This window comes from Lampetra planeri, chromosome 16 (assembly GCF_965212315.1).
Source record: "Lampetra planeri chromosome 16, kcLamPlan1.2.h2, whole genome shotgun sequence".
Classification (NCBI taxonomy): Eukaryota; Metazoa; Chordata; class Hyperoartia; order Petromyzontiformes; family Petromyzontidae; genus Lampetra; species Lampetra planeri.
Window position 1 is genome coordinate 11,424,928 of NC_136122.1, and position 21,688 is coordinate 11,446,615.

Sequence of the window (21,688 nt, forward strand, 5' to 3'; positions counted from 1 at the left end):
CCTGCTGTATATTTGGAGTTTGTTTGTCTCTCCTCCCGTGGTCGCGTAAATTTTTCTCCGGGTCCTCCGGGTTTCCCCCCCCCCCCGCCACATTTAGAAACGTGCGTTTCGAGTATTTGGATGCTATACATTTCTACGTGATAAGCCACTTCGTTGAGCTATCATTTGTGGCCAGGTCACTTCTCTAAAAGAGCTATACAAATAACGATAAAATTTTTATCAAATAAAATAGTTTAATGTCAGTGTTTGTCGTCGGCTATTTAAAAAAAAACGCAGTCGATTCTTACGCACGCGACCCTGCCAGCCACGAGGGGTCGCTCCTGTACCATAATTATTAAATACCTCGCTCCACCTCCTGGTGATCACCCCTCACCTCCACCGTCACCCGCTCACCCTTCAACCCTCACCCTCTCTCCCTCACGCGCTCACCCTCACCCGCTCATCCTTACCCGCTCACCTACTCACCCATATCGACTCACTCTTCACCCTCACTCGCTCACCCTCACCCTGTCACCTTTACCCATTAACCCGTCCACTCTTGCCCGCTCACCCTTCACCCACCCTTCACCCACTCTCCCTTGACCTGTTCATCATCACCCTCACTCACTCACTCACCCTCACCCTGTCACCCTTTCCTATTAACCCGTCCACCCTTACCCGTCCACCCTGACCCACTCACCCTTCACCCGCTCACCCTGACCCACTCACCCTGACCCGCTCACCCTGACCCACTCACCCTGACCCACTCACCCTGACCCACTCACCCTGACCCGCTCACCCTGACCCACTCACCCTGACCCACTCACCCTGACCCGCTCACCCTGACCCGCTCACCCTGACCCGCTCACCCTGACCCGCTCACCCTGACCCACTCACCCTGACCCACTCACCCTTCACCCGCTCACCCTCGCCCGCTCACCCTGTCACCCACTCACCCTGTCATCCCGACCCACTCACCCTTCACCCGCTCACCCTGTCACTCTCGTCACCCATGCCCCTCTGGTATGCAGCACGGTGGAGACGCTCGGGGTGCTGTCGGGTGAGCAGCTGTTCGCGCTCACCAAGGATGAGATCCGCATGGTGTGCAACAGGGACGCCTCCCGCGTCTACAGCCAGATCACCATCCAGAAGTCCCTGCTCAACGTGAGTGGCTGGGTTCTCCCCACCTCCTCCATTGCTGTCATCGTCATCGTCGTCGTCGTTGTTGTTGGGATCGTCCTCATCATTGTTATAACTGCCATCGACGTTATCGCCATCATCGTTATTATCATCGTCGTCGTCGTCATCATTGTCACAATCATCGTAACTGTCGTCAGTGTTTTCGCCATCATCATTATCGTTATCATCGTCGTCGTGATCAATGTCACAATCATTGATTGCAACTGCCGTCAACGTTATCACCATCATCATTATCGTTATCATCATCGTCATCATTGTCACGGTCATTATCACTGCCGTCATCATCATCATCGCCGCTACGGTAAATGCCATCATTGTAATGGTCGTTGTGTCCGTCATTATTTTCATCACACCGCCATCATCGCAATCATCATAATCACTCTCAACATCATCATGGATCATCAGCGTCGCGTGTGTGGGGAGCGGTGGCTCAGTGATTCACGCAGTGACCCTGATGCCCGTGTTGTGTGACGTTGGACTGGGTTCGATTCCTGACCATGGGGATTGTGACTTGGCACTGATATCAGAACCTGTTCTGGTTCTTCCCTAGGCCGGCCCAGTCTTTGCATCTGTTACATTGGGTAAAACATCAGAACCGGGGAGACAAACGTGGCTAGGCATAGCATTGGCTACACCGTCCCCTGTGATATCTTGTGTCGGTCCAAATAGCAGATGCTCGCTAACTGCACTTGCTCCGACAGTCTATATGGCTACAATGGGGACATCTATGTTTCCATGCCACTAATGTCAAAAACTGGCTTGACTCTACCCTGTGTCGAATCAGCCCAACAAAATGTGAATCTTCTGCAAGATTTGTTTATTATATCAGTGGTGGCTGGGTGTGAAAGGAGTTCAGCATACATACACACCGTGTGGCGTTGACTATGCAGCCCGCTAGAGGTGCAGTACCAACCCTTAAAGTAACTCTGTATGCTCTTTGAAAAAATATAATTCTTGCTGTGGTTTCCCACCTGATGATGATTGCTTGTGTTGAAATTGAAACGTCGTGATTTAATTTATTTTATAACCTACGTGACTTTACCGAAAGAACCAAAGAGTATGGATCCCTGCAGTCACGAAAACTTCAAGTCTAGATTTAACTCTATATGCCCCAACAGATGATTAGGTTGATCTGACATTTTGGAATGTGTTGGTGCGCGTGTGTCAATATCAGCAGTAGAGAGACAAAGGAGGCGAGCCGTGGCAATTGGCTACACAGCTCACTAGCGGTGCATTACCAACATTGACGTAGCTCTTTGCCCCAGACAGTTCATGACGATGAGCTCACGTTCTTGGAATGTGTTTGCGCGAGTGCGCGCGCGCGCGTGTGCGCGTGTACTACTTGTGTGTGCGTACGTGCGTGGAGCGGTGGGGAGCGGTAGTGCAGTGGTTAGCGCGCTACGCTGCGAACCTGGAGTCCCGGGTTCGATTCCCACTCACGGCCAACATCAGCGAGGTTTATCTGAACCGGTACTGGGCCTCCCCTAGGTCGACTCAGCCTCAAATGAGTACCTGGTGTGGTGTGTACACATCACCACTGGGGAGACTAAGGCGGCCGGGCGTGGTGTTGGCCACCTACCCCCTCGTGTGCCGTGCCGGCCTTCATAGGTGCTCGCTAACAGCATTTGCCCCAACAGTCTGTTAAGGTTACACGGGGGATCTTTGTCTTTGGAGCGGTGGCGTAGCGGTTAGCTCCCTGCGCAACGAGCATGGCGACCCGGCACTCAAACTCGGGTTTGAGTGCCGATCGCGGTCATCGAACACCAGTGACGATTATTTGAACTGGTCCGCGCCTCCTCTAGGTCGACTCAGCCTCAAATGAGTACCCAGTGTGCGGTGTGTAAACAATAGCCGATGGGGGAGACAAAGGCGGCCGGGCGTGGTGCTGGCCACCCACCCCCTCGTGTGCCGTGCCGGCCTTCACGGGTGCTACTCGTCAACAACAGCACTTGCCCAAAGCAGTCTGTTAAGGCTTTACGGGGGATCTTTGTCTTGCTGTGTACAAACGACAGGAGAAGGAGTCGGAGCTGGCCGCTATCATGAAGCGGCAACAGGAGAGACTCTACGATCCGTGAGGAGCGGCTGGACACGCCGCGGCCGTTCTCGCGATGCCGGGGAATGAAGAACGAGCACAAAGGGGGCCCCGTGAGCCGCCGTGCTCCCACACGTGGCCGTACGTTGGCCTGCAATTCGTGGAAGGACCACGTGAACATTGGGGCAATGGAGCTGGGGGTCAAGGCGAGAGAGATGGGACTCGGGATTTAGTGTTAGGGGGAACGAGCCAGTGTTTGACGTCGGCCGTAACAGTACGCTGTTTAATTTGGTCACGCCACATCCATCTCGCTTCAGTTTGTCCTACGCCTGTTTGTAGAATTGTAGGAATATTTAGTGCGATAATATAGGGTTCTTAAGGATAGGCGTATCTTCTACTCCTGGTAGTAGTGCCTTACGCCGATAACCCCTATTGTCATGGCAACCTTGCAGCGTTCCGGAAATTGCAGATTGATAAACTAAGGCGGTCTGGGTTGAGTTATGGTGGATGGAGGGGGTACTGTGGGCTGCATGTGTGTTTTGCAATCGGGCTTGGTATCAGTGTGTGTTGCTTTGCCACGCTCCATCACTTTCGCCTCTGATCATCGTAGCGCCGTGCAATCTGCCTGGAGGTGTACCAATTTGTCGACCAACGTCGTCTCGTAATCACTCGGTATGGGAAGTATTACGTGCGCAAGAATTTGGTTTGTTCGATTGATATACTTTCTATGGCACGCATGGGTCGACCTTGCAACAACAACACAAATAAATACTTGAAGTTTTACTGGGTTTGTCACTGCTAGATGAAGGCCTTCCCAGATTGTGTCATTCGTGGGGGGGGGTTGATCATACTTCACGCTGGTCAAGTGTGGGTTGGTGAAGGGTTACGTGGGACCGGTTCGGATGATCAATCATCGATGTTAGCCATGGCCAGGAATTAATAATGCTGTGCGCTAACCACTATGCCACCGCTCCAACCCCCGCTGGGTTCTGACTTGGAAAAAATAAGTTCCATCGATCCATCAATCACATGACCCATGCATCCACTAAATGCGTTACCATTGATGATCACAATGTTTAAAAAAAATCAATAGATTTTTTAATTGAATGTATGTATATATATGTTGAACGTCTTTCGCACCGCACATAGCCAATCGTGCTAATCGGAGGTACGGGAATCGTTACACGCCTGGACCCTACACGGCACAACAGCGGCGGCACAACACAATGCAACGCAACGCACACAGCAGCAGCATCAGAAGCGGGATACGGCAAGAGCCTTGGGAGTAAGTACAGCTGCGCTGATGTCCACGCGTTAATGACAGCCACGGCAGTGCATCTCCACTCACGTCCCCAATGTGTCCCTACATTCGCATGAACCCATTCATAGGATTAAGGGATAGTGCCTTGTGCCAATCATTCTTACTCAAAAGCCAGCTTGTAGCAGCGTTCTGAAAAATATGGAGCGAGAAACTAAGCCCTGTGTGTGTGCTTATATCCGAAAAAAAGTTATTCTTTGTCTCTGCACCTCCCCCGGCCCCCACTCCCCGTGTAATGTATGAAGAGTTGTGTTTCGTGTATCAGAACTGTGCTTTTCGATTTAAAGCTTTCGTGACTGCAGGGATTCATATTTTTGGTTCTTTCGGTAAAGTTACGTAGAAGGTAAATAATAATAAAACATAATAAAATAATACAATTCTCACGACGTTTCGGCCACAACGTAAGCAGCCGTCCTCAGGTGAAGAACAGGGCTGTCGGAAAAACAGCGTCCTAATGAGGAGGAGAGCGCCTTGATATGTAAACTCCTTTGTCAAAGCTCTCTCCTCTTCCGACTCAGCTTAACAATACGCTGCCAAGCTTAGCAGTGTTCATTAGGACGCTGTCTTTCCAACAACCCTGTTTCTTCACCTGAGGGACGGCTGCTTGCGTTGTGGCCGAAACGTCGTGAGAATTTTATTATTTTATTATGTTTTTTTTATTTTATTATTTCCCTTCTACGTGACTTTACCGAAAGAACCAAGAATAAGAACTGTGCTTGTATGCGGCTTCCCTAGTCCACATGCTTCGCAATGCAGCGTGGCGACACTGCACGAACAAGCCTGCAAACAAACCCCGCAGCGCAATGTAGCAATGTTTAACTGTGATGACGCGACGTTTGAGTTGTGTGTTTCTTGCCCTCGGTGCTGTGACACGGACTTAACTCTCAACGATTTCATTCATGTCCACTTGTTTGCACGATGTACAGTATAACGATACTCGAGTGTACAGAAGAAAACAAAAACGATTGAGCTTAATCTTCGGTTTTCAAAGTGCTCGATGCTGTGATAATCTTATATGGGTTAAGATAATCTTATTTGGGTTAAGATAACCTAATCTTGTCGATGCTGTGATAACCTTTTCTGGAGGAAGGGAAAAAATGTGTAATCATTGCGTTTAGAACATTGTTAAAATGCAAGTCTTGCACACATGTTATGACTCCCATCTACTTTCACGCAATTCTAGTTGAAGTTTAGCAACAACGACAACGGCAATAAACATTCCGAGCTATTTCCGATTGTATTTTATATTGTAAAAAAAAATTCAAATCCGACCTTTGACAATTATTTTTGTATGAACTGCAGGCTCCAAAATGCACACAATGTTCTACATTGCTCATAATTACAGCAATAAAAAAAAGCCCAAGGAAGTAAACAATGCGGAACCAACAGTAATTTATTTTATAAAAATTGCTGCTCATGTGGATTTACTTCTGACCCCCTTCCCCTCCTGCCCGAGTTTGGACACTCCCCTTGCCATCTATAAGTTCAACACCCAGCACTGGTCACGCGCATGCAATTTTTGTGAAGGACTCCCTCTCGAAAGGAAGTGTAAGAGTTTCGATTTAAAGCTTTCGTGACTGCAGGGATTCATCTTCTTGGATCTTTCGGTAACGTCACGTAGAAGGGAAGTAATAAAATAATATAAATAATAAAAATAAAACATAATAAAATAATTCTCACGACGTTTCGGCCACAACGCAAGCAGCCGTCCTCAGGTGGAGAACAGGTCCGTCAAGTAGCCTCCGTCAAGTAGACTCTGTCTAGACTCTGTAAAAATTTTAAATTAATAAAAGTAAAATAAAAAATAAAATAAAAAATAAAAATCACGACGTTTCGGAGGCAATACAAGCTTCCGTCTTCAGGTGGAACCGTCACAGCCCGACAGCTGTCGGGCTGTGACGGTTCCACCTGAAGACAGCTGTCGGGCTGTGACGGTTCCACCTGAAGACGGAAGCTTGTGTTGCCTCCGAAACGTCGTGATTTTTATTTTTTATTTTTATTTTACTTTTATTAATTTAAAATTTTTACCTACGTGACTTTACCGGAAAAAAACCTAAGAATATGAATCCTTGCAGTCACGAAAGCTTCAAATCTAGAATGAACAGAACTGATTTGCAGCGCGAGTAGGAATAAGCGGTCGTAGCGTCACACAGGGCAGCGGGATGCTGCTGGATTATTCTAGAAACTACTACCCACGCGCCTCAGTCTTTGTTCGGTCTGCGTACACATCTCACGTGTTGTAGCGGACTGTGCTTTATCCTATATTATATATTGTTCATTATAACGCCAGTTTTCCAAGAACGCGCTGTTGTTCTTCAGGAACACAACTACTCCTACAGCGCTATAGAACAGAGTGTACTTCAAAGATATTGGGGAAATGTGCAGATTATTTGTCCAAACACTGCTGGATAAAGGCCCTCGTGGGGGGTTGGTTGACCATACTTCACCTTGTTGGTCAATGCAGGTTGGTGAATGAGGGAGGGGTGGGTGGGGGGGGCCAGGAATCAAATCGACGAAGCTTCCCTTGAGTCTTGAGACGCTTTCAGCAGGGGGTGGCGGGGGTCTCCTGCAGTGTGATGTTTGGGCAATTCCATTCACTCGTGTTTGGCTTCACGTGGCAGGACAAACCAGGGAGAGCGGAGAAACCCCACCACGCATACGAGGAGGGGGCGGTGGGGGGGTGCAAATTTTAACACTGCCATCTGGCCACCCAGAAAGCCCTCGAGTTGATTACCCATCCGAGCAGTTACCAGGCGCCACTCGGCATGGCTCGCAACATCCGACAAGATCGGGTGCAGAGGGCGGTGACTTTGGTCATGGCGCTTCATGGATGGGGGAAATGAGACGAGGCATCTCCATGGTTCAAATGTCATGGTGTATATTTAAACACGGTCCCCTTTTGGGGCTACGTTAGGTAACGACATCGACCGCGCACGTGGGAGCAAAATCACGGGTCGTTCGTCCCGTGGGCGACCCTCGAATGCCACGGAACGTAAACTCGCAAATCGGCCGACGAGCAAATGGATCTGAATGTAATGCGAGATATGCGAGGCGTCACATCATCCCATCATGCCACCGGCGCGCCACGTCACGTGCAGCGTAGCGTGACGCTGGCATGTTGACAACATGTCCGAGAAGTCGTTCGCTGTTACACAGCCCAGCGCGAGTGTGTGTGTATGGGGAGCGGTGGCAGGGTGATTAGTGCGCTGCGTGCTGTGCTAATCTCAGATGTGTGATTATATAATTATCTGTGCTACGACCCCGGCGACCAGAATTCAATTCCGGCTCCCGGCCAACATTGGGCACGAGTGACGATTATTTCAACGAGTCCTGGGCCTCCCCTAGGTTGAATCAGCCTCAAATAAGTATCTGGTGCGGTGTGTAAATGTTGTCACTCGGGAGACAAAGGAGGCCGGGCGTGGTGCTGGCCACCCACCCCTTCGTGTGCTGTGTCGACCCTTCATAGGTGCTCGCTAGCAGCACTTGCCCCAAGAATTGTGTTCAGGCTATATGGGGATGGGGGGGATCTTTGTCTTTGTGTGTGACGTCAAAACTCTTCTTTCTCAACGTGGGATGACAGTTGCCCCACGTGTTGTTGGCATCTGACTGCAGGACATCGCGAACCCGATTTGGCGTCGTAAATACGAGTGGCGGCACATCGGTCTCGTGACACGTGCCCGAACGCCAATGGAATTTTCGGATTCCCCCGTTGCTGTAATTGGACAGCTCGTTCGGCTAAAACCGGAATAATCAACCCCACACCCAGTCACAAAAATAACATTAAATGATAGGCATGATTTTTCTTTCTTTTGTCGGTATATAAAATTCAATTTTCCTTTTCAGCACCAGATGCAGAGGCAACATCCCATATCAATAACAATAATGTTTACTTATTTGCCCAGGAAAGGAGAATGTTTATAATCTTTATTTAGACAACTTCTCTCGACTGGAGGAGGCCTTCATCCAACAGTGGACTGACAAAATGGGCTCGACATGAGTGTTGCATACTTGCAGGTAAGACCTGTTCGGTTTCGTGGGCCGCGTTGCCAATTATAAAAGTAGATGCAGCTGCTGCCTGGTTTCGTGGAATTGGCATGTTGGCAACTCTCTGACTGAACTGAAGATGATCCAATATGAATGATACTTTCGCATAAAGTCGTGTTGCTTTTCGCAAAAATTACCCACCCGCTTGGAAATTGGCCGAATTTATCCGAGGATTGTTTGTTGTGGTAACTTTCTGACCCGCCCGCACTGGACATGTGTGACGTATAAAAGAGCTTCATAGCTCATCGGATTCCTGCAGGATAAATCAACATTCTGATTCTGACAGCAAACGAGAACCAACTGCAAATTGACAAACGCTTGGTGGTTTTTTTTTGGTCCCCGGACAGCCACCTGTCGCTTTCCATACCTCGAGTTTAAACATTTCCGAAAAAACAAACGCATGCTGAAGTGCCTTACATAATCTCACACGTTTACATAATCTCACACGTAAGCGTTATTTTTCTTCACATGTTGACCGAGCTGCTGATTTATGCATCGGGCTGTCCGCTCCCAATGGCCCCGTCGGGGGTGGGGAGGAGTGAGTGGGGGAGTCGTCCGTTCGTGGAACTCGCTGGGCCAAGTTGACCTCCCTCGTGCGGGACGAGGAGGAGGAGGCCTGCGGCTGACCGCCTGCTGCTGCTGCTGCCACCCCACGTGGTTCGCACGGTGCTGCCCAAAGCCGCCCCCCTCCCACACCCCGACAGAGCCGCCCCGGGGGGAGAGACGCGGCCTCGCGCTTGCTTGGCAGCAGCCGTGGCTCTCTCTGGCCGAATTTATTCTTGTTTTGCACGTGGGCTTTGGTGACCAATATCCATAATAACGTTTTTTTTGTTTTGGGTGAGATCGCGTAATGTGTGTCGGGTGGTGGCGAGTTTAACGACACATTTGTGCTATCTAACCCTAAAAAACAACCCCGTTATTTAGGACTTCATTAAGCCTGGCCTGCAGCCGACTGTAAACGATAAACGCTCGGTGTAATCTAATGTTTGTGCAGCAGTGACTCACACTGTTCTGATGAGTGCATACTAAAAACCGCAAATTTCGGAGGCGCGCGTGTCTGTGTGTGTATTAAAGATTATTCCAGCCAATTACTGATTATCATTCATTCACGGGGGGGGGGGGGGTAGAGTTAAACCGGAGGACCCGGAGAAAAACGCACGCGCTAGAGAGGGCAACGAGTTACCCTGCGCCATACAGATGGAAACAGATGGAGAGTAGTGCACATGTTGTTGAACGGAAACCGCTCGAAGGCAGCCTCCCACTGGTTTTCTATCTCTGCGAATCACTGCCGCCCCGCCAGTTGGTCACACTCGCTCAACTCTGATGGTGACCCAAGACGAGAGAGGGCACGCAAATGCACTTCTTGTTTGCGAATTTGCTGGTGGTTCTCTCGCGTAATGCACATGGAGAGAGGCCGAATCGCGGCTCTTCCTAAACACGGTCGCCGTTCGTTGTGTACTGAGCGAAACGTAAATGCAGAAATTGCCTTCCCCTTTCGCGGTGCCATGTGAATGTGGAATCACAACAGCGGCGCTTCCGCTGGACAGATTTGACCGGGCGCAGTGTTCAGCGTGGTCTAGATGTCTTGTGCCCCCCCCCCCCGCCCAAATAATTGACCCTTAACATTTTTTTCCCTGCCTTTGCTCATTCCTTTATGTTTTCACACCCATTGGTATGCAAGGATATTACGTTTTAGAGACTTAAAATGGGGGGCGGGGGGGGTGTCACAAGACATCTGGACCATCTGGCAAAGTAAGGCACGTCTGTTAAAGAGTTGTAACGTGACCGACACGCTTCAAATGATCACTAGCGGATGACATTTACCGTATTCTCTGGGTCATGACGCACTGCACACCGCTCCACGCGCCGCGTATCTTAAAGCAAATGTTACGGGAGGGGGGGGGGCGAGTGGGGTTACATCTTGTAATACGGTAGATGCGCGCGCGTGTGTGTGTGTCACCCGGATTTGACATCACTTTATTGACATCAGGCACACGTTTGGGATGCGACTTTCCGGAGCGTCTTATAGTCCGGATAGTGTCGGTGATGTAGGGCGCTGATTGCCGGGGAAGGGGGGGGGGGGACCGTGATTGCGGCTCGTTGCAGGAGCTCGCGGTTTAGAATCCAGCGGCCGTCCTGGTTATCGCTGCGGGGCCGGGCAGGAGGTGGTTGCAATAACGCGATGCTACGGGACGTCCACTTTGCAATCTGGACGACGTCAATGATCCCACGACGCCTTTCGCAAGCGTCGGCGAATTGTGTGCAGGCGGTGTCATCACGGTCACAAGTTAGTCAAATTTTTATTTTGCGAAGAAAATTACACGGCGAATTACGGAGCTGAGATATACAATATACACAACAATCATTGCCCCTCTACACCCGCCCCCCCCCCGCCCCCCCCCCCCCGTTACTGTGAACACTTGGCAGGACCCTCCTGAAAAATAGTCACGAGATTCAGTAAGGCTTTTCGCGAGGTAAACAGTCGTAACAATAATAATGTGAACATGAACCTAACCATAATTTTTTGTTATGATATTGGTATCAATAGGAATAATTTACAGCACTTTTTTTTCGAGCCACTGCTGGATTAAGGCCTCTTCCGCGGCTTGTTGGCCGTGGCGGTTTCTTGACCACACAACTCCACGTGAGCTCCACGCGTGTCGAAGGACGAGCACCCAGTTCGGGCATCCCTCACCCACTGACCGTGGCGGAGAATCAAACTTAGTTGTTATTTTCTTTATATTACAAAAAAAAAAATGTTCTCTACTTACAAAAAAAGTATTCCCAAGGAAACACATTCATCATGATCATGCCCATGATTCTGTCTGGTTGGTTGGTCCAGCACAAATCAATAGCTTACAATGGCAATAAATACATTCATACACAGAGCGGCCGTCACTATACAATTATCTACGGAAATTTAAATGACAACGAAAATGACGAATGCCACTATCGCTTGCGTTCAAAACGACAACTGCTCAGATTTCTAAGCCGAACTTCCAACTTGGGTCAGGTTGTAGACACGAGACTGAGCACCTGGTGTGGCGCTGGTAGGCAAACGGTAATGTAGCGTTTCGCACGCTGCGCTGCGAACCCGGTGACCCGAGTTGGATTCCCGCTCACGGCCATCACCGGTGACCATTATCTGAAACCGGTCCTGGACCTCCACTAGGTCGACTCAGCCTCAAATGAGTACCTGGTGCTGTGTGTAAAAACATCACCACTGTGGCGACAAAGGCAGTGGGGCGTGGTGCTGGCCACCCACCACCTCGTGTGCCACAGTGCCGGCCTTCATAGGTGCACGCTAACAGCGCTTGCCCCAACAGTCTGTTGAGGCTATACGGGGGATTTTTGTCTTTGTCCTCCTCCATGTGGTACGGTGACACCTCGGGGTGCTTGCTATATGCGTGACTCACGTCCCTGCGAGTCATTGAGTCATTGGCACTTTCGGTGAGGTTTGACTGTGCAGGTGTGTGTGTGTGTTGCTTTATATGGGGAGCGGTAGTGTAGTGGTTAGCGCAGTGTGTAACGAACCCAGCGACCCGAGCTTGATTTGCACGACCAATTAAAAGTGACAAATATCTGAACGGGTACTTGACGTCCAGTAGGTCGACTTAGCCTTAAAATCCATTGCGAGTCGTGGCTATTATTTAGCCACTGTTCTGGGGGAAGGTGGCCCGCAGGACCGGTTCAGAATCGACCGCCACGGCCAGGAATCGAACTCGGCCCGACGGGTTCGTTGCGCTGCGCGTTAACCACCGTGCCACCGGGCCACGGCGTTCACCTCATTCGTACGTTCATCATGCGACTCATAATAGGAGCATATACATTGGCTGCAGTCTTATTGACAAATGTATGTACATTTTACATTACACTTTAGGTCAATGCACGAATACACGAATGTATGTATGTATGATTACAGTATCAGTATGCTTGCATGTATGTACGTACGTACGTGTGCCACATTGTGCGTGTGCAGGTATGGATGCGTGTGCAATGCCAATGCATTTGTTCGTTTGAGCAGTGTGGCCAACTTGAGGAGCGAACCACGACCCTCGCTACATGTGCCTCTGTGCACGCAGGCACGCGGCGTCGTACAATGCACAACACGCCTGGCGTTCCAAAATCCCAACCGGTGCCACTTTCTCCCTCTCGAAACCATATAGGGCTTTGTACGGTTCTACCACGTGGCTGGCATGGGTCTCCGGTGTAAAAAATGCGACCCTCTCTCCATCTCCTCTCTTCGTAACCCTCCAGCCCGTGTTGACCCCCCCCCCCCCCGGTGCAGTTGCACCGCCTGTACACTCGACAGCAACCCTCGCCGGAGCTCTCCGCGGCCGCGTGTGACAACGGCGCTGTCTGTGAAGAGGCCTCGGACACGCTCCTCAAGGGAGTCCGACAAAGACGCAGCGGTGCGCCGGTCGGCAGGTGACGCCGGCGAAGCGAGGCCCACTTGTGTCCCCTCGGGTGCCCAGGCCATTCGTCTCGCACTCACTCACGCACTCACTCAATCACTCACGCATGCACGCGCTCACTCACGCACTCACTCACGCATGCGCGGACTCACTCACGCACTCACTCGCCCACGCACTCACTCACGCACGCACTCACGTACTCACGGACTCACTCACTCGCCCACGCACTCACTCGCCCACGCATCCACTCACTCACTCACGCACCCACTCACTCACTCATGCACGCATGGACTCACTCACGCACTCACTCACGCACGCACGGACTCACTCACGAAATAACTCACGCACTCACTCACTCACGCACTCACTCACGCACGCATGCACGCGCTCACTCACGCACTCACTCACGCATGCGCGGACTCACTCACTCACGCACGCACTCACTCACGTACTCACGGACTCACTCACTCGCCCACGCACTCACTCACTCACGCACTCACTCACTCAAGCATTCACTCACGCACTCACTCACTCATGCACTTGCGCACTTCCATACCAGATGAACTGTGAACTATGAAGGCACTCACGCTGGCAGAGACTCAGGGCTTTGTGGCAGAGCAAACGCGCTCTTGGGCGTTTGGTTTGCTAAGCGGTGGCGTAGATACTGAGTGTGTAGAGGGTACCCCCATCTCATTCTTTGTACCGTTTGTGCTATCGGCATCATGTCAAGGGATGAAGTGTTGATTCGGAAATATCGCAGCGAGCAGTGCATCACCCCCCCCCCCTGTGTTAGCTAACAGCACGTGGAAGGAGATGTAACAGACCTCTTTATGAGATTCCTTCAAGCGACCACATCTCCACACTCGGGGTGCTGCACTTTGCATCCTGCTGTAGAGAAATGTCCATCACATGGCTGTGAAATGAATGTATTTATCTTCATTCTCAGAGCTGGAATATTTTTGCCAAGTTAAGTGGGAAAAAAATAATTTCACTTGGTTTTATTTTGTGTGTGTGTGTGCGCGGACTCAGTAGTGGGCGGGCCGAGACCATCAACTCGCCGGATTTAATACACACAGAATAAGTCGCACGGGGCGGCTGAAAACCGGATTCGAAACCCACGATCTTAGCGCTGAAATGTTCGGTCCTCTGAGCCGCCCGGCCGCCTTGCTGACTAACCTACAGTGGCTTTAACAGTTTAATACAAATAATAATAATAATAACAATCGTAGGCTTTGACGATAGCCGACGAAGCTTTGGCGAGTTGAGACACAACAGACGCAGCAAGTGTTCGCTCGTGCCGCAAACATTGCCGCCTCCAGCCTTGAACAACCTAACACCCGTGAGACTCCAACCCCCAACACCCAAACACCGGCACCAGTCCAACCCCAGACACCCAAACAACACCGGCGCGACTCGCACCGAAGTCTTCAAAGGTGAGAATGTTATGACCGGATTGTGAAAGTTGGCACGGCCGCTGTTGTGCCAACTTGTCGAAGGGAAGAGGCCGACCCCCCAAACTCCCCCCCCCCCCATCGTTTAGCAATTGTAATTGTGCGTAAGCTCGTTCACAGCCCTATTGTCAATCCACTGCTGGATGAGGTTGTTCTCACCACGGCGTGCAGCGCGCGAAGCTCGTCTTCGCCAGGTGCTGCTCCTTGTCGGCTGTCGATGGCGAGGGAGCGTAGAGTCCAATGTCGTACAAGCACTGTGGTTCTTCACTGGGTTTCGCGAGGTCACGTGCGTTCAGCGGTCACACGCGGTCAGTGTCACCTCTGCGTTCCCTCTGCCGTCTGCCTAAGGCACAGTCGTGAGCGGCACGTGCTTCTTTAAATCCTTTATATTAAGTTCACTTGCTTGCTTGCTTGCACGCTTACGACCGTGCAAATCTTTCGGTCGTTTTTTAACCCACTTCCCGTGATCCAATCGAGCTGACATTTTGCACACAGACTCGTTGTGCGTGACAATGTATTTTCGTGAATTTTTTTTTTCCAAAATTGTACACTTTTTAGAATTTTTTTTATATTTAATTACCAATTGCTTAATGGTGGCAGGCAATCATCTGACCCATAGGTGGCAGCCATCTCAAGCCAGAGGACGAGAGGACTCTAGCCGCCACGCATATAAAGGATTTAGAGTGAAAAACTTTGTTTTTACGGGTTAATTTTTTCACTTTCACGACGTCGAACATCTCAACGCGCTGCGTGTGAATAGTTCTCGTGTCGCAGTTAGCGCGCTGCACTACAAACCCGGTGGACCCCAGTTCGATTCCCACTCGCGGCCAACGCCAGTGACGATTATCTGAACCGGTATTGGGCCTCGCCTAGGTCGACTCAGCCTGAAATGAGTACCTGGTGTGGTGTGTAAACATCGCCACTGAGAGGAGACAAAGGCGGTCGGGCATGGCGCTGGCCACCCACCCCCTCGTGGCTTGTGCCAGCCTTCATAGGTGCTCGCTAACGGCACTTGCCCCAACAGTTTGTGAAGGCTATAGGAGGTGATGGGTCTTTGTCTTTGTTTATATATACACATGTACAAAAATATGTCCTCACGTGTTGCTTTACAACTCAACAGTTTCCAGTTCCCGTTTATCCCTCCTTCGTAATGAGAAAACCGGTGAGAAGTGTTTTTCTCTCTCTCTCTCTCTTGAATTCCAGGGGGCTCTTAATTTATTTATTAAACAAGTGGAATAAGCGCTCGGGCGAGGCTCTGCGTGCTCACGAGTTCGGGGATGGAGGTCAAGCCAGCTCCACCCTCGGTCGAGATGTTAACTCCCTCGCCTGGTGTGCAGGAGGTCCTGGATTCGACCCCGAGTTTGCGTGTGTGTCTCTCTCTCTCCAACCGTGTACGCGTGGGTTTTACTCCGGGTCCTCCGGTTTTTCCCTCCACATTTAGCATCGACACGCGTTCGGAGTATTTCGCTGCTGCTTTAAATTGACATTCCGTAGGCCACTTCGTTGGGCGATCATTCGTGGCCAGGTCACTTCCACGAAACTATCTTCATAGCTCAGCGGGCCTCACCTGGTTAAATAAAAACAGTTTTAGTTTATAGTTTAGAAGAATCCTCTCCCGTGGCTCTGGCTACTGTCAGCCAGTCGGTGAAGGCAGCCCTCGTCGCCCCATTACCGACCGCCATGTACAATGCTGGCACCCAGCGGCCAGATCCAACAGGAATTCGCCGGCGTAACATCAAGGTGCCTTGGGAGTAAGGAACACGTGATGGTGGCGTTGAGGCTGGAAACACATGGAGGTGTTGAGGCTGGAACGTGTCATGGTGATGTTGAGGTAGGACCCCATGGTGATGTTGCTGAGGCTGGACCATGTGATTGATGGTGGTGTTGAGGTTGAACTCCTTGGTGATGGTGTTGAGGCTGGAACATGTGATGGTGGTGCTGGTGGTGTTGAGCTTGGACACCGTGCTGTTGGTGGGGTTGATACACGTGGTGGTGTTGCGGTTGCTACACGTGGTGGTGGTGTTGCGGTTGCTACACGTGGTGGTGGTGGTGTTGCGGTTGCTACACGTGGTGGTGGTGGTGTTGCGGTTGCTACACGTGGTGGTGGTGTTGCGGTTGCTACACGTGGTGGTGGTGGTGGTGTTGCGGTTGCTACACGTGGTGGTGGTGGTGTTGCGGTTGCTACACGTGGTGGTGGTGGTGTTGTGGTTGCTACACGTGGTGGTGGTGGTGGTGGTGTTGTGGTTGCTACACGTGGTGGTAGTGGTGTTGCGGTTGCTACACGTGGTGGTGGTGGTGTTGTGATTGATACACGTGGTGGTGGTGGTGTTGCGGTTGCTACACGTGGTGGTGGTGGTGTTGTGATTGATACACGTGGTGGTGGTGGTGTTGCGGTTGCTACACGTGGTGGTGGTGGTGTTGTGATTGATACACGTGGTGGTAGTGGTGTTGCGGTTGCTACACGTGGTGGTGGTGTTGTGATTGATACACGTGGTGGTGGTGGTGTTGCGGTTGCTACACGTGGTGGTGGTGGTGGTGGTGTATGGGTTGCTACACGTGGTGGTGGTGGTGGTGGTGCTTTACGCTCTCCAGAGAGACGTCGCGACGAGGCTCTTGTTGGTCGCGTGCTCCGAAGTGGCGGCCCGGACGTGGGGTTCCACCAGGGGGGGGGGGGGGGGGCGGTGGTGCCGCGTCTCCCCCGCGCCCGTGCGTTGTAGTCCACCGCGTGTGGCGTCACTCGGACACCCCCAGGGCCTGCGCCCTCGACTGCTGCCACGATGGTGCCCCCCGCCACCACCGAGGGCAGCGCAAACGATGCAGAGAGGAAGAGTAGAGCTGAAATCCGGGCTTCTGTGGCCCCTACCTCCTGGTTGTGTGTTTGTTTGAGCATCTCGCTGCCCGGCACCACGCCTCCATCTCTTCCTTCCTGCTGCTAGATCCTGCAGCAGTTGGGACCGTCGCGGTCTGCACTCGTAACGTCTCGTCCCACTCGTGTAGTTTTACACCGAGTGGACAGAATGAAGAGGGTGTCCTGCCCCCTCCTGCCCCCCCCCCCACCACCACTGGTCTATGAGGCGGTCACCCAACCTCCCCATTACCGCCGCCCTCTTTTGTGTGTCCAAAATCCGATCACCGCTGCAGCTCGTGTTCCAGTTGGCCGGGTTTCAATCGACCCGTCTGCATTCCCGTGTGGATGACGACTTCTTCACCGTTACAGGGTGACCCGCATTCATATGCAGGACTTGTGGAGCAGGGCGCTTATATAACGGTACAATCTTCTGCTGTCAATCTTCAGCCTCGCGTAAATTGTTGTTTTGTTTTTTTGCCGATCGTTTCGTTTGTCGACGACGATTGAGCGAACTCCTCGCTTGGAGCGAACTCCGTTTAGTTTCGGGGGGCAGGGTTCGGGGGGGGGGGGGACCTCCGGCGATGCTTTTCGTATTTTTATTTTCCTGTTTCGTGAAACGATCATCGCCTCCTTGGGACCCGCCGAAGGGCAAAGCCCCCTTCGGCGGACTTGGAGAAAGCTCCTGCTGCGCTCTTGCCTCCCCGCGGCGTTCAGTAGATGACGTCTAGGAGACAAGAACGACGCCGTGAGACGTGCAGAAGGGGGCGGGGGGGGGGGTGGCACTGTCGGAGAACGCCACCGAGTTACACGCACGCACATCTCGTTTTGTTTGTGCTTAGTTTGTGGTCCTTCCCCACACCGCCGTACCTCGGATTAGCGCGGCTGGCACCGGATTTCCCCCTCCGCTTTTAGAATGAACGCGCGTTTCGAGTGTTTGGCTCGCTGTGCATGTCCCCCCCCCCCCCCCCACACACATGACGATCGCTGTCCACTGTGTGATAGCCGGGTCACTTCTGTAAAAAGAGCTCTATATAGCTCAGTGGGCTTTACCTGGTAAAACTAAAAGTAGTGAGAACACAAAATAGTTTCCACTGCTCTGAACCCTCCTCGACCCTCACCGGGCGGGTGAAGCAGCGCGCCCGAGCGAACGTTCTCGTACACAGCCTCGCTCAGCCCGCTCGCCTGGCCAGACTGCCTCCACATCTCCAGCACGCACAGGTGGATGAACACGTACTGCACCTGCCATGCAAAGACAAGAGACAAAGATCCCCCGTATAGCCTTCATCAGACTGTGGGGGCAAGTGCTGTTAGCGAGTAGCGCCTATGAAGGCCGGAACAGCACACGAGGGGGTGGGTGGCCAGCACCACGCCCGGCCGCATTTGTCTCCCCAGTGGCAATGTTTACACACCGCACCGGGTACTCATTTTAGGCTGAGTCGCCCTAGGGGGGGCCTAGGACCGGTTTAGATAATCGTCACCGGTGTTGTGCCTTGAGCGGGAAATCTACTAGGGTCACCGGGTTCGTAGCGCCGCACGCTAACCGCTGCACCACCGCTCCCCACCAGGGACACACACATGAACAGACACATGGATACACAAGGACAAATGTCCCCTTTAAAGCCTTAAAGCCTCAACAGGCTTTTGGGTCAAGTGCTATTAGCGAGCACCTATGAAGGCCGACACGGTACACGATGAGGTGGTTGGCCAGCACCGCGGATATACAGACACGCAGGAACACGTAAATATGCATGCATGGGGCTTGCACACAAACACACATACTCATGAGCACACGCCATCAAGTATTGTACATATTTACACACACGTGCACACAACAGCAGCCGCCATTCGCCATTAAGTGGCGCTTGTGCCAGGCCAGTTGCACGTTGATGACATCGCTTGACGTGTGCCAGGCTTTCTGCTGCCAGGTCACAGGATAGACCCAGGTGTTATGGGATTGACTGACTGAGATGATTGGCAGATGCACCAACTGCCCTCTCAACTGTGCCAACTCACCATGCATTAGCCACCCGTACACAGACAAAGACAAAGATTCCCCCATATAGCCGAAACTGAATTTTGGGGCAAGTGCTGTTAGCAAGCACCTATGATACACACATATACACATGGATAGTCCCACAGACACAAAGACCATGATAATGTTGACATTAATGATAACAGTGATTGATGGTGGTGGTGATGAAATTGGCATTGATGAAGACGACAAATTATTCTTTGGTTTTTTCGGTAAAGTCACGTATAAAGATAAAATAATAAATTAAATAATAGCATACGACGTTTCGATTGCAACACAAGCAATCATCATCAGGTATAGTGAAATAGCGACATAAAATCTAACCAGAAAACTATAGACAGACATATAAGCAGACAGATATCACCAAGATACATAGCGAGAGCAACACAGGTACAGAGAGGGGTGATCGTCTCTGTGGGGTGGCCTTAAATAGATAGAGGGGGGCGGAGGCAGAGAGAGGGAGGGGGTTAGAGAAAAAATTTACATGTCACTGAGTACGAAGGCTTAGAGGGAGAAAGAACACACTAAATTAAATAACTTAGCAAAGTATCGAAATGTTATGTAAAACGACACAGAGAGTCGGTCAACACACAATTAACGCATAGCCTGGTCGATTACGTATTTCAAAGATTGCTAAGTTAGAATTTAAGTGTGAAAATTCCAAAGAAAGACAAAAAAAAGAGGAACGGAGACACACAGACAGAGCAGAACCTAAGAACAACAAAAAACGAGTGTAGACAGAAAAAATTACACTAAATATACAGGCAGAGAGAGAATAAATTATTTTATCTTTATACGTGACTTTACCGAAAAAAACAAAGAATAATTCCTGCAGTCACGAAAGCTCCAAAATTAAGATTGAAGACGACAAAGATAACAGTGACGACGACGGCATGGCAATGAGGACAACGACGAAGATGACGTTGCCGATGGCACCGATGGCTGCTGCGATGGTGCGTGCGCCGTACCGTGAAGACGCTAGCGACAGTGACGGTGGTGATGCTACTGCGGGTGCCTTGCCTCTGTCTGCACCATGCTCGCGCGGTGGAGTCGCAGCTCGGCCACCAGGCCCAGAATGTCCACAAAGTCGAGCTCCTGCAGGTGCTGGATGAGCCGATCCAGGGCAATGAACGTCCCCGTGCGACCCACGCCCGCGCTGCGACGGTGGTCGAGAAGCGATGGTCAACACAAGGATGGGCAACATGGAGCGGTTAACACGGGGCGGTAAAAATGGAGTGGTCGATGCGGAGCAGTCGACACGAGGCGGTCACCATGGAGTGGTCGATGCAGGGTGGTCAATGCGGGGTGGTCAACACGAAGCGATCAACATGGAGTGGTCAATGTGGAGCGGTCAACGCGGAGCGGTTCAACATGGAGTGTTCAATATGGAGTGGTCAACACGACGAGATCAATACGCAGCGATCAACAAGGAACGGTCAACACGGAGTGGTCAACGTGGAGCGATCAACGCGGAGCGGTTCAACATAGAGTGGTCAATATGGAATGGTCAACACGACGAGATCAATACGCAGCGATCAACAAGGAACGGTCAACACGGAGTGGTCAACGTGGAGCGATCAACGCGGAGCGGTTCAACATAGAGTGGTCAATATGGAATGGTCAATACGACGAGATCAATACGCAGCGATCAACAAGGAACGGTCAACATGGAGTGGTCAACACGGAGCGGTCAACATGGAGCGGTCAAAGCGGAGCGGTCAACACAAAGAGATCAAATGCAGCGAGGTCGACATGGAGCGATCGGCACGGAGCGATCAACAAGATCAATACGGGGCGATTAAAATAATATTTGGATGAAACTTTGAAGAGGTAAACAATATAAAAATCCAACATTCAGGGTGGTAGAGAGATGGCAACACCTGTTAAGACCAAATCACCTAGAATGATATGAAGTATGTGATCATGAAGGCAGCACAGGAGAAGGGGCGACCTCCCACCGAGTGATGGTTGACTGGGGGCTTCAATAAAAGTTGTCTGTTGCTGGAGTAGTGAGAGTGTAGGGTAATAGAGGGAGATGAAAGTGGATAGGTAGGAGAGTGCGGGGAGGGGAGTAGAGTGAGATGAGAGGTAGGAGAGTGCGTGGAGGGGAGTAGAGTGAGATGAGAGGGGAGAGGTAGGAGAGTGCGTGGAGGGGAATATAGTGAGATGAGAGGGGAGAGGTAGGAGGGTACGTGACTTTACCGAAAGAACCAAAGAGTATGTATCCCTGCAGCCACGAAAAAACTTCAAATCTAGATTGAACTCATTAAACCGTTTGTCACTTTTTGTGCAATTGGAACATGTTGCCATCGTGAAATATACTGCTTTGAAATTGGGGCCATCAATTTTGAAACACCCTGTAAATAAAA

The 21,688-nt window shown here is 51.2% G+C and overlaps 2 protein-coding genes across 3 annotated transcripts in view; one reads left to right on the forward strand and one right to left on the reverse strand.

Moving 5' to 3' along the window:
* The window catches only part of LOC144723047 (epidermal growth factor receptor kinase substrate 8-like), a 41,250-nt gene extending 35,491 nt beyond the window's left edge, over positions 1-5,759 (forward strand). Inside the window, exons 21-22 of the mRNA XM_078601586.1 lie at positions 1,011-1,143; positions 3,192-5,759. Coding sequence (XP_078457712.1) covers positions 1,011-1,143; positions 3,192-3,254 — 196 coding nt within the window. The 3' untranslated portion in view covers positions 3,255-5,759. The remainder of the gene's footprint in view (positions 1-1,010; positions 1,144-3,191) is intronic.
* An 11,245-nt stretch (positions 5,760-17,004) lies between these two features.
* The window catches only part of LOC144723049 (receptor-type tyrosine-protein phosphatase O-like), a 35,856-nt gene continuing 31,172 nt past the window's right edge, over positions 17,005-21,688 (reverse strand). The window contains exons 12-14 of one of the 2 annotated variants that reach the window (XM_078601588.1): positions 20,340-20,475; positions 18,406-18,526; positions 17,005-18,011 (exon numbers count right to left, since the gene is read on the reverse strand). In XM_078601588.1, the coding sequence (XP_078457714.1) occupies positions 17,998-18,011; positions 18,406-18,526; positions 20,340-20,475 (271 nt within the window). In that variant the 3' untranslated portion in view covers positions 17,005-17,997. Of the gene's footprint in view, positions 18,012-18,405; positions 18,527-20,287; positions 20,476-21,688 lie in introns of those variants that run through there. The other variant, XM_078601589.1, reaches the window with a different exon arrangement.